At 45.9% G+C, this 12,876-nt stretch overlaps 1 protein-coding gene across 1 annotated transcript; it reads left to right on the top strand.

The window, feature by feature from the left end:
* Positions 1-372: 372 nt before the first annotated feature.
* On the top strand, positions 373-12,094 carry LOC137666453 (ovocalyxin-32-like). The gene is made up of 6 exons (XM_068406463.1): positions 373-676; positions 8,016-8,078; positions 8,831-9,005; positions 9,504-9,640; positions 10,508-10,570; positions 10,664-12,094. The coding sequence occupies exons 1-6, from the start codon at positions 455-457 to the stop codon at positions 10,820-10,822; spliced, it is 819 nt and encodes a 272-aa protein (XP_068262564.1). The 5' UTR covers positions 373-454; the 3' UTR covers positions 10,823-12,094.
* Positions 12,095-12,876: the final 782 nt, after the last annotated feature.

The following is a 12,876-nucleotide window of genomic DNA, read 5'->3' as shown; positions in this document are numbered from 1 at the left end:
CTAAAGACCACGGGCAGGGACACCTTCCTCTAGACCAGGTTGCTCCAAGCCCCATCCAACCTGGCCTTGAACCAGGAAGGAGCAGCCACAGCTTCTCTGGGCAACCTGGGCCAGGGTCTCACCACCCTCACAGCAAAGAATTTCTTCCTAATATCTCATCTATCATGGCTGGGGGTTGTCTGAGGGCAGCTGGGGGGCCCCCGGCTGCCCTCAGACAACCCCTGGCCCCCCTTGTCTCCTCTCAGTCAACCCCCCAACCACCCTCAGGCGGGCTGAAGCAGGTGGGAGGGTTGAGGAGAAGGGGAGTAGCCGAAGAGACCAGTTTCCCCAACCGCTTCCCGGCACTGACAGCGGGCAGGAGGGAGCGGGCCGAGCCCCCCCCCGCCCCGCTATTAATACCGGCGCTCGGCGGAGCCCGCCTCAGTGCGGAGCCGCCCCGCCGTCCCTCAGCACCATGCAGGGGCTCAGCACCGCGCCGCCCGCCGCCTTCCTCCTCCTCCTCAGCGCCTTGCCGATGCCGGCGGCCTCGGTGCTGCCGGGAGCCGAGCGGGAGCTGAGCCCCGGCAGCCGCGGGGCCGCGGGGGCTGCGCGGGTGGCACTGCAGTACCTCAACTTCCAGGCGGCTTCTCCCGGCGCGCTGCGGGCGCTGGGGCAGCTCCGCAAGGCCACGGTGAAGGTAGGGGGAAGCCGGTGGGGCGGGGGGGGATGCGGTGCCGGTAGAGCGCGGTGAGGGCTGGGGGGGGCCCTGGGGTGAGCGCGGCCGCGGCGCCTTCCCGCCTCCCTCAGGGCGCCGCTGTCCCTGCCTCAGGGTGGGGGCAGCGGGGATCCCCCCCCGAGGGGTTATTAACTTACTCATAATTTAAGTATCCCCCAAATCCAAGCCCAGCGTTGCGTATGTTGGTTGAGGTGGCTCCGAGTGCCCTGACCTGGAATGAAAAGTCAGCATAGAGCAGATGAGGGAAGAAGGAAACTGAGGCACGTGGCGGGTCCGTGGTGGAGAGAAACCGGTCTGATAAGGAAACGTGTTCAGCAGAATCACAGAATAATCAGGTTGGAAGAACCCTCTGGGATCATCAAGTCCAACCGTTGCCCTGACACCACCATGTCAACTAGACCAGGGCACTAAGTGCCATGTCCAGGCTTTTCTTAAACCCCTCCAGAGATGGTGACTCCACCACCTCCCTGGGCAGCCCCTTCCAATGGCTAATGACCCTTGCTGAGAAGAAATGCTTCCTAATGTCCAACCTGAACCTCCCCTGGCCAAGCTTGAGGCTGTGTCCTCTTGTCCTATCGCTGGTTGCCTGGGAGAAGAGGCCGACTCCCACTGCGCTACAACCTCCCTTCAGGTAGTTGTAGACTGCAACAAGGTCACCTCTGAGCCTCCTCTTCTCCAGGCTAAACACCCCCAGCTCCCTCAGCCGCTCCTCGTAGGTCAGACCCTCCAGACCCTTCACCAGCTTGGTCGCCCTCCTCTGAACTCGCTCCAACACCTCAACACCTTTCTCCAGAATCGCTTCTGAAGCGACCGTCTACTTTGTGTGAGTAGGGATGGAAAGGACTTACTTGGCTTTTTATCTCTGGAGATGCAGCTCCCATCAGAAAACATGCCTTTATCTTCCAAAAAACCTGCCAGGTTGAGGTGACAGAAAGGGGTGTGAGCCGTAGAAAGGAGCAGCTACAGGGGCAGAGCTTTCACATTATGGAGAGCTTGTCAGGGATGCTGGAGGTGGTGCCCAGGGCACACCTGGCATACCCACACCCTGCGGCCACTGCCCACGAGCACTGTGCCATGCAGCCCTTCTCTTCCTCTGGCCACGGATTTGGGTTTGGTTTTTTTTTTTTTTTTTTTTACAGCTTACTCAGTTTCTGAAAGTAAGAGAACAGGCAAAATCTTCTGGGGGACATTTATCCAAGGTTGTAGATCGTGGAAGGCAAGGCACTACTTTCCTGGAGAGCTGAAGAACGTCTAAGCTGTCGCAGTGGATGGTATTTAAAGCCAGCCCTCTCATCTAGTCTTTCTTGCCAGGCTATTGCTGGGCAGCTCCCTAAAGCAAGGGCTGGTTCTTTTGGATTCCCAGTCTGAAGTGCCCAATATAGCACTGGATTCCACTGGATCCTTTTCATGGCTCTGGCATCTGAAAAGGAGATCTTCCATTTGTCCTTCAGCACCTGCACGGCTTGTTCAACACAGGCCCTCCCTCCTAAAATTGAGAGTAAGATGGTGTTGTGTAAAATCTTACCTTTCAAGAAATAAGTTCCAAGTCAGCCTGAAGGGCTGAGGATGTACTATTGTGGTCCTTACAACACTGAGCTTGAGCTTCAATCTCTCACATACATCCCAGTCGACAATGGTTCCAAAACAATTTGAAGCCTGAGTTGCACACAGTATATTTAACAGACCAGAAAAATTTCCCATTAAATTTGACAAAACACAAACTAGTGCATAATGATTCAGAATTTGTGGGTTACTTTGTGTAATACAAGGCTGAAGGATAGTGTCAGTCGTGCTGCCTGTCTGGGAGTGCAAAGACTACGTCCTGCTGTAGACTTACCCCAGACCAAACCCTTTCAGTAACTCTGTTATTCCCAAACACGTCAGTAAACACACAGTGTAATAGGTGCTGAGGAGGGATGTGCTAGTGTGATATTTCTTTCTTCCTATGACATTGCTGCAGACACCTGTGACAGAAATTTACTCTAATATTTGATACTTCTCTTGAAATCTACAAGTGCTCCTTTTGTATTTACTGGACAGTGGGTATATTTACATACACAAATGCTTGTGCCTCTTTGAAGCATAAGGACGTGGGCTCTGGGAGCAGCTGGAAGCAGTGCCCTGGTCTTGTAAAGAAACACATCAGAGGTCAGTGCAGATCCTCTTTCCAACCCCAGTGTAACTGAACATTTGCAAGCTTTTGGTTGTGGGGAGGGAAAGGGATTTTTTCCACCATTAGCCACCTGCCTTTTAATGTAGGAAAGAAAATTGGTTCATTATAGAGAAGTGAAATGCTGCATTATTTCCTCACTGTACTTGATGCTGCAGTTTATTTCCCCTTTTTCTTTGCATGCTCTGTGAAAACAAGAGGAGAAATGTTCTAGACATGGTCACTTCCTTCTTTCCTGTCCTCCACTGGAAAAAAATGAAAAGAATTTCCTGGAAGGAATGTGCTATATTATGGGAATGCAAGAGACAGAAATGTTGGGGTTTGGGGTTTTTTTGTTTGATTAGTTTGGGGTTTTTTATTATTTTTTTTTTTTTTTTCAGAAGGATGGTTTCCTATTGGTTAGTATATTACTGGATCTAGTAAAAATAGGGTAATTTTATCATGGAATTTAATTATGAGCATTGTAATTAAAAAGAAACATCATTAGCCCACTAGCCAGTGAAACTGTGGTAATTAGAAACAGGACTGGAGACAGTCACCAGTACGGTAACTCTGCTGGATGTGAAGGATTTTTCAAGCTCAGGTAAAATGAGACTTCAGTGCTTTTCTCTCCTAGCAACAAATAGCAGAGATGATGCCAAACATATAATTCCTACCTTGTCACTGGCTGGAGTTTTCTTTTTGTTGTCCCTTCTCATTGATGTGGGGTTTTTCTTAACTGAAGTATCTTCTAGGAAACAGCAGTTTGCATCTCATGGGATTGTTGACAGCTGCACTTTAAAATCCATTCTTGAGAAGAGAAGCGTTAGTGTGTGCCAGCTGAAGAGCCTAGAACTTGAGAGAAACTTCCAAAGGACTGGTGTAGCAGTCTCCCATATCAAGCTGTCCTGAAAATCATAACTGAGCAGTAGGTAGGTGAACCAGGAGGTGAAGTGTGAAGGTACAGCGAGGTAATCTCTTGGCTAAACTGCAATATTTGCTTAAACTGGACTTCAAAATACAGTTTTACAAATGGATATTTCTCTTCGTAAGCTCATTGTGACAAAAAAAACAGTGTAGGAGTATGGTCCTAATATGAGAAGTCAGTTAAAAGATTTCTACTTATTTCCAACAGTCAGGACCCCACGTTAGGGTGGGAAAGGTAAAATCAGAATCACAGAATCAACCAGGTTGGAAGAGACCTCAGGGACCATCGAGTCCAACCGTTGTCCTGACACCACCATGTCAACTAGACCATGGCACTAAGTGCCATGTCCAGTCAGTGGCAGGGTAGGCAAATTGTCAAGGGAGAGCTAGATACTGAGAGGAGCCATCTCTGCTGGCTTTTCCCTCCTGCCTGGGGCAGCACAAGAGCTCACCTGGCTGCTTGTGGGTCAGACATCTCCAGCCCATCTGGAAGCCACAGGCCATCTGAGCTGGCTTGCAGGGACAGTGGCAGGGCAGGAGGTGGGAATCCCCCTGGGCAAGCCCCGAAGGACACCTCCCTCGCCCCCCTCTCAACAGTGCCAGCTTCTCCGTGCTCAGTGACCAGGTCAGCCCTCTGATCCAGTGACCAAAAACTGGTCCCAGGGGAGCAATGCTGGTGGGGAAACACACAGGGGAAGAGATGGAAACCTGCAGCAAGGGGCGAGAGAGGGATCACCCCTTTCCATGCCAGTGTAAACCAATTGTGAAACCACCTCCTTTGGGACCTGGAATGAAACTGCTCTTAAATTGCTATTCTGGCCTTTACAGTACTAAAAATCTGTTGTGAAAGTTGCATTAATTTTGAGCCCAGAAATAAAACAATCTCGTGACCCAGATATTCAGTGGAAAAATGAATTACTCACTTGTTTTCTTCTCTTTTGGACACTTTCATCTTTGGCTGCTTCCAGCCAACCATCACTGTGCGATGTCAAATACTCCTGAGCTCTTATTTAACTCACACCATGCAATGGTTTACAGTGATGCATTTGGGGATGACAGTGGAAAATAACAGTGGACATAGAAGTGGTGTTTTTCTTTGAAACTAGAAATACTTTTGTAAAAGTTAAAATTATTTCATGCCAAATGTACTTTCTCCCTGGTAAGATCAAAGCAGCACCCTGGTATCCCTGTATCTACTCCAAAACCCACATAAGCACAGAATTCTGTATTCTTTTTGAAGTGAGTAGTTACCAAGTCATTAGTCATGAAGCTTTTCTATAGCCTTCTATTGAGAAGAATGAGACTGAATAATTAGTTTATGAAAGTCCCAATTGATTTTGTTTTGTTAGTGCTTGGTATCAAGGAAATGCAGTGAAACTACTGAGATATTTTGTCAGAATCTGATCGCCATTCTCAAAGTTATCACAGCTATAAAAATGATTTTTTTCTTTAGCAGAGAGAACAGGTGACACCAATGCAAGAACAAATAATAGTGGAAGAATAGTTGAGCATATTTTAAATGACTGAACGTGCTGGACAGAAAAGATCCGGCTTATAAAGTCTGCAACGACGCTCTTGTAAGACCCTGATGCTGTAACTGGGAGTGTGCAGTCAGGCTGCTGTCCTGTGCCCCGGGAGGAAAAGGTTCAGCAGCAAACCCCACCCACCATCATCAGTTAAACCAGAGCTAAGTCTCCACTGCTTCTGCAGCTCTGTCGTCCAACTGACTCTATTTCAGGTTCTCCCATCTGTGGTACTGATGACAAGGAAAGGAACAAGCCTAGGTCAGTGTGATTAAAAAATACCCATACCTGATCAAATGGAGAAGGTTAGAAACAACGGAGAGAACACCTCTGGGGCAGCTTTACAATAATTAGAAACTTAGACTTAACTGCAGTGATTAGTGTGAGAGATTAGACCTTTCAGCATCACAAATTACTGATTCTTCTGTAAACCTGCATTCCAGAAAGCTGCCTTTTACCATTTTGCTCTGCCAAGAGTGTCTCCTCATGTCACGTTCTCTGTCATTTTGAGGACATTTTAGCCAGTACACAAAATGGGGGCAGGAGAAGGGGAGAAGGAGGAGGCAGAGAAGAAAGAGATGATAAGAGTCTGAACTCATCACAGAATCAATGAGGTTGGAAGAGCCTCTGGGATCATCGAGCCCAACCATTGCCCTGACACCACCATGGCAACTAGACCAGGGCACTAAGTGCCATGTCCAGGCTTTTCTTAAACCCCTCCAGAGATGGTGAGTCCACCACCTCCCTGGGCAGCCCCTTCCAATGGCTAATGACCCTTGCTGAGAAGAAATGCTTCCTAATGTCCAACCTGAACCTCCCCTGGTGAAGCTTGAGGCTGTGTCCTCTTGTCCTAGCGCTGGTTGCCTGGGAGAAGAGGCCGACTCCCACTGCGCTACAACCTCCCTTCAGGTAGTTGTAGACTGCACTAAGGTCACCTCTGAGCCTCCTCTGTTTCCTCCATTCCCTTCCTGGTGTGATCTGGGTCCAGCTCAGACGTGCCTCATCGTAAAGCTTCAAGAGGGGATTTATAAAAGTAGAGCAAGTGACTAAACTAATTTGTCCTCTTATCTGCAGTGCGTAACTCCGTGTGTGTACTAAAGGCAGGTGACAGGCTGATGCCCTTGCCCTGGGAAAGAAACTTTGCTAACATTATGCTGCTAAAGGCTTCCTGGAAGAAAGTGTGATGGGAACACAAAGGCGCACGTTTAGATAAATAAAACCTGCACGTTTGCTTTGGGTTCTAATCTCAAAATTATGCAAACAGCCAGAATTCCCCTCCTGTTTTTCTACGGAGTATTGTATTTAAAAAATATGACAAACAAATCAGTGCTGTTGCTGGAATACAGTAATTTGACTTACATGTACACTTTAAAAGGCATTTTCTACATCCTACCTCATGTGTGCCCCACAAAGGGAAGTCTACACCAGCAGCAAACAGAAGCAAGAACAGGTTTATGCAAAGGGGGAACAAACTTTCAGACACAGAAGCGACCTGGCTTGTATATCAGAAAGCTTGTCTAATAAATCCCAGTAGAGCATACAAAAAGCCTTATTTTCTTTCATATTTTCTGGCTGATTTAACCAAAGTAAAGGCTTGGAAATGTACCAAAGAGTTAAAACAACACGTAATGTCATTTTACAAGGAACTGGTTGAATAAATATAAAGTTTTCCACGCTATTTGTTGCTCGGACTCTCCACTCAAAAATAAATATAGACATTTCAAAACCAAATATACAAGTTGGTAGGAAAATAGGAGACTGACTAATGAAGTAAAGAGCAGATAATGCAAATAATTCTTATTAGACTCAGCTCTTACACTATTAAATGAGACACTGATCCTGTTTCAGGGTAATTAATATTTTTCATGGCCAACATTAAAAGCTAGTTTCTGTTTCAGCATGCTTGGGGCCAGCACAGGCTGTGATATCCCACATCAAAAATACAATTTATTAACTGAACCATTTCTGTCAGCAACAGGAAAAAAAAAAACCTCAAACTGAAAAACCCCAAATCCAAGAAAATGACCTATTTCAAAGGTGCACATTTCTAAGGCTTTTCTGATGTTTTGTGCTACAAGAGGCGCTACTGGCTGCTTCCCACCAGCAAGGAGTATTCTTTTATCTTTCCTTAACAAGCAGAACCTTGGATAGTCAATTGGGCAACTTCATGACTGGTATTTTCAGGGCAAAACAGGGCAGAAAGATCAGAACCCTGCTCTGACACGCTGTGTAGTGAAATGAGTCTCTTTCCAGTCACAGCAGAATAAAACCTAGAGAGGTTAGCATCCCTGAGATTGAATTAGCCTGTGTAATTCCTGTTCAGCTGTGGATCAGCCAGCAAGATTTGAGTCACTTGTATATTCAAGGGCACTCTGATAGCTTGTGCAAAAAACCACCTCCAGGGAAGCTGAATTAAAGTTACTCAGTATCAGTCTGTCCTGTGAAGGACTTGGAGCTGCATTTTTCCTCTTGCCTATCTCTGTGAGGAAAGGCTTTAAACCATCCCTTAATATAAAGGTTATTTATTGTTGTTAAGACCCTTCGTGTTCGCTGCTAGGACCATCTCAGCGCACCTCATCCAACCCATCTCCTGATGCTACAAGGCCATGAGGTGGCCATGGCACCCTCGTTTTCCCTCCTCGGCGAGTTACAGTACGTAAGGCTATAGTTACACTGACAGCTGAATCCTTCTCTCTTCCAGAGCATCCCAGACTCTGGACACAAGTATTACCTGCAGTTCTCTACCGAAGACTACAAAAGCGGGGTGAGTTTATGGCCCACCATGTTTCTTCTGCCAGCGTGCGTTAAATGAACTTCAACATCTTCAAAACAGGGTACACCAAGTGCTGTCCTAAACGGCTCTCTCACAATGCAAAGCCTTACTTCATGCTTCCATCTCCCTGTCCCGCGTGGGCACAGTTTGCTCTTCACATCACCCAAGTATCTCCTCAGTCCTCTGTCTCTGCTGGGCTGCTGCTGTGTCCACACACCAAAACGAGAATAAGCTGACAGTTGTGTGTTCTTTTTAATTGTAACCCCTCCCTCCATTCATTCTGTCAGACATCTGTCACTAGCAATCTTGCTGGAAGCATCTGCTTTGCCATTACACACACATTTTATGAAATTCAGATTATTTTCAGAATTTAATACGAAGCATTGGATTATTTTTGTTTCAAGGCTGAAGCATCATACAATGAAATTCCCTGTTATCAATTAATTTCTTGAGAACTCTCAAACACATTTCCAAGATGATGTAGTGCATTTCTGCCACACTTTAATTAAAAACTTATGTTAAATCACTTCAGCCTTGTGGTTTTAACCTATTTACTTTTCTGGAAAATATCCTTCTAAAGACTTCCTTGACTCCTGTATAGCTTCATACAAAGCGTCTCATGAAGACATACATGTACTCCACATGTAAACTTCACATGTTAATATCAAGAGCTTTTTTAAGAATGTGTTGCTGGTAAATAAAATCTTGATTAAAGACAACAGTTTTAAATTCTACCTTTACAGGAAAATGCTGGGAGCTGCCTTGCTACAGTGCTGTACCCAAAGAAAAAGTCTCCTCCTGTTGTCAATATCAAGTGCATGGATACCAAAGACCAGAAGCAAATCCAAGAAGAGGACAACAGACTTTACCAAAAAATGAGGCACCAAACCAAACCAATAATTGGAAACAATATTCCAGGTACATTCCCCCAAGTAATCAATTGTATTTCACAGAATCACAGAATCAACCAGGTTGGAAGAGTCCTCAGGGATCATCGAGTCCAACCATTGCCCTGACACCACCATGGCAACTAGACCATGGCACTAAGTGCCATGTCCAGGCTTTTCTTAAACCCCTCCAGAGATGGTGACTCCACCACCTCCCTGGGCAAAAGTCCCTCTGTTCCTCCCAGCTAAGTGAGGACCTCCATCATCGTGGATGTTGGGTTTCTCACCTCCTTGTAGGGACCCTGTGAATAGTGTCTCTTGACAGTTGCAGTTCCATTATGCTTTCATACTTTTACTGTGACTGCGGGTTTAGCATCCTTCTCCTCCCTGCTCAAGATGGTAACATGTCAGAGGGAAGAGTCACTTCCCAGGAAGAGCTACACCAGGCAAAAGTGTTCTGTGGGTTATCATTTTTCTGCTGAACTGCCAGAATTAATCATTTTTATGTTACTCTCTTTCTCTCTTGCAGACAGCTATGGAAATATTGAACCTGCGCTGGAGCCGGTATGGGCTTTGGCTGTTGCTGGCAGCAGTTACATCATGTGGGAAAAGTCAACGGAGAAGCTGGGTTACTTCATGGCACAAGTCAAGTCTGTGAAGCAGTGGGTAAGTGGAGGGGAAATTACAGAATGACAGAATGTCAGGGATTGGAAGGGACCTCCAAAGATCATCTAGTCCAATCCCCCTGCTGGAGCAGGATTACCTAGATCATGTCACACAGGAACGCGTCCAGGCGGGTTTTGAATGTCTCCAGAGAAGGAGACCCCACAACCTCTCTGGGCAGCCTGTGCCAGTGTTCAGTTACCCTCACTGTAAAGAAGTTTTTCCTCATATTTATGTGGAACCTCCTGTGTTCCAGGAGCTAACAGAGTTAGCTAATTACACGTCTGCGTTCCAGAAGCTAACAGGGTCTACAAAGCAGCAGAGAATAAAACAGCCAACAGCTCACACACTGTGATGGGTGTCATCCTCCCAAGATCCCAGTGGCTTCTCTGTACAAGTATCTCCACCTCTGGACAAGTTATTTTGTCCAGATTTTGGTGGAAAAACGTTACTCATTTGGACAAAATTTGGTTTGTTTCTCTTGATCATCTGTGATCGACAGACACAGTTATTTAGAATTCTATTTCTCTGAAGGAGAGATTAATAGTTAGGCAAGATTCTCAAATGTATTCGAGGGTTAACTCAATTAACGAGCATCTGAGTCAGCCCAGTTTCATGCTGGAGAACAGGCAGACTGCAGAGCCACGCTGCAGTTATCCCCTTCAAAGTTTTACTGCAGGAAGTGCTCCTAATCCCCATCTCTCCACATACAAAACCTCTTACTCCAGGCAACGGCCACAGCCACCTCGAGCCCTATTCCTCTCACTCCCTAAGCAAGCTACGTGCAGTCAAGTAAAGCAGAGCAGACTCTCAACTTCAACAATATAACTTGTGCTCTTGATCATTTTTTTCCCTTTGATACATGTCCAGATAAGGAAAGATGATTTTATCGAGTTTGACTACACTGTCCTACTCCATGAAATCCCAACACAGGTAAGAAAGCATATGTGTATAATACCTCCTTTCACCAACAGAGAAGCAGTATGAAGATCATAAAAGATGTGTATTTTTAAATCTGTTCTCCAGGAAATTATTTCATGTCACATGCGCCTCATTTGGCTTCCTGGGCACCCTCTGAAAGTGAAATACTTCTGTGCTTCAGAGAATCAGGGGCTCAAAGACGGATCTGGGATGGAATCTGGATCAGCTGCTGGGATTTTACCTGAAAGGGGAGCAAATTTTTAAGAGAGACTGTCAGCTCTATGTACATGTATTAAATGAGAAAATCCTCGTGTGAATAGACCCGGAGTTGTGAGAATTTTTCTATACAAGTCGCACAGCAGTGAATTTGAATGCTTTCACTAGTCTGTTTTGTTCCAAAACTAATTCCTCTAATTTCTTAAACTGCAAGACTCACATGTTCTAGAGGTCTAACTAAAAACTTTGCTACTACATATATACACGGATAAACATACACAAGTTGATTTTATGTCACTAACTTACTGTTACTTAAGAGTAACACACTTTGTAAACAAAGTTAATATATTTGGATAAAAATCTTGAGAAAAGTATTAATCTGTCACTGAGAAGTATTTGCCTACTACATTTTTTTATTATTTTCTGGGGCTGATTTTTAACTTACCTCTCCAACAACCACCATGATGCAGGGTGGAGGCTGGGTTTTCCTTCCCGACGCTGCTGTTCGACCCCAACTTTCCTCCTCTCCCCGCGCCTGGCCTTTAGAAGGATGTGGGCAAGCGTAGGCAGCGAAACGGCTCCCCACGAGGCTCCACAATATTGATATAAGGAAAACATGTTTTGTTGTCTCCCCACATCTGCCAGCAGTCCAGAGCACTGCAAGGCAGCGTTTGTCAGGAGGTTGTCTTTGTCTGTTTGCAGTATGACAGTTCTGGCTGGTTTACCTTGAACCAAACCAGAGCTGCCAAGGCAGGAAGGCTCCATACAGCTGAATTTCCACAGCTGGGTTGAACAGCCCGCTGCCAGAACACCCCATCAAACAGCTCTTACGTTAACGACTGCCACGTCTTGCACCCATCCTCAACACAACACAGTCCTACCACCAGGACGTATTTTTGTCCTTTCCCACCAAACTCTCCATCTGGGTTTAGAGCAGACCCACTGTCCCGCCAGTGTTCTCTGAGATTGTGCCAAACCGTCTTGAGTCCCCTATTAGCAAGACTTCTGCCAGGTTAAATTAACTCCACGTCATAAGTACCCCTTCCCTAGGAACACAGGCAGTGGTCTCTGCCTTCTGGGATGGCTGGAGTCTTCATAACTCGTGGTGTATTGCGCTATTGTTGGTCTGTGATCAGGAACGATGACTAAGGTATTCAACACCAAGGCTTTAACTGGGGGCTCTTTAGGCTGGGTGACCCGGTAACCCCCACGCTCAGGCATTTTACACACGTGTATTAATCTGATATACTTTTACTGACTGCAGCTTTTTCTATCAGCACATCACAGCCATTACAATAAATGCAGTGACGCAGCACTTCACATACTCTTGGTGTTTTCTTTTGTGCTGGCAGAACATTTCTCATCATCAAAAGCATGAAATCAAAGCTCACAATGGCAACATTTCTTAAAGAAATTGGTGCTGAAGGTATTTTTTTAGAATTAAAACAAGAAAATAACGTGGATTTTGCACTTTGGGGCTCTACTTCAGCAATGAATTTAACCACAAGTTGTTCCCTTACCTTGTTTTTGTCGCTGCTCTCCAGACCTAGAGCAGAGGATCAGGCACTCGGTGTAACTTTGACTCCAACCAAGCAACACAAACTTACGTCAGTTAAACTGCAACAACAATAACTTCTGGGCAAGTACCAAACCTGTTGGAATTCAAAGGCAAAATTTCCACCAACTTCTTTAAGGTGATGATTTCAGTCAGTGGATCAGAACCTAAAATCACACAGTTTTTACTCAAGCCAAATTCTTGGTTACGTCAACGTAGACATTATCAGAGTTGAAGCTCAGATGGGTTCACGGGGAATTCTTCACCCTAAAAGAACCCACGTGCAGAGCCTACCTGTAAGGGGTTGTATGGACGAGAGGAGAGCAGTTCTCTTCCATCTTTGCTGCTAGGAAAAGTTCAACTAAATCAGACGTACTATGAGTGCTACAATCTAAAATTTGATTAAAGAAGAAAAACACCCATCACACACAAGGGAACAAAAGCCAGGGCACACCCAAATGAGGCTCTTGCTCGTGCTCCTGTCCTTCTGCTGCCCCCCACTACCCCTGAGCCTTCCCCCTGCCCCCAGAGCTGCTCCCTTGCGTGG

The sequence above is a fragment of the Nyctibius grandis genome, chromosome 8, assembly GCF_013368605.1.
Source record: "Nyctibius grandis isolate bNycGra1 chromosome 8, bNycGra1.pri, whole genome shotgun sequence".
Lineage (NCBI taxonomy): Eukaryota > Metazoa > Chordata > Aves > Nyctibiiformes > Nyctibiidae > Nyctibius > Nyctibius grandis.
The sequence above is the reverse complement of the archived record's forward strand: the minus strand, read 5'-3'. Positions and strand labels throughout refer to the sequence as shown.

Bases quoted from the DNA above. Each gene is read 5' to 3' on its own strand.
- LOC137666453 (XM_068406463.1), top strand. From the start codon at position 455: ATGCAGGGGCTCAGCACCGCGCCGCCCGCCGCCTTCCTCCTCCTCCTC. The intron at 677-8,015 runs GTAGGGGGAAGC...TCTCTCTTCCAG, and splicing joins TCCGCAAGGCCACGGTGAAG to AGCATCCCAGACTCTGGACA. The intron at 9,006-9,503 runs GTACATTCCCCC...TCTCTCTTGCAG, and splicing joins AATTGGAAACAATATTCCAG to ACAGCTATGGAAATATTGAA.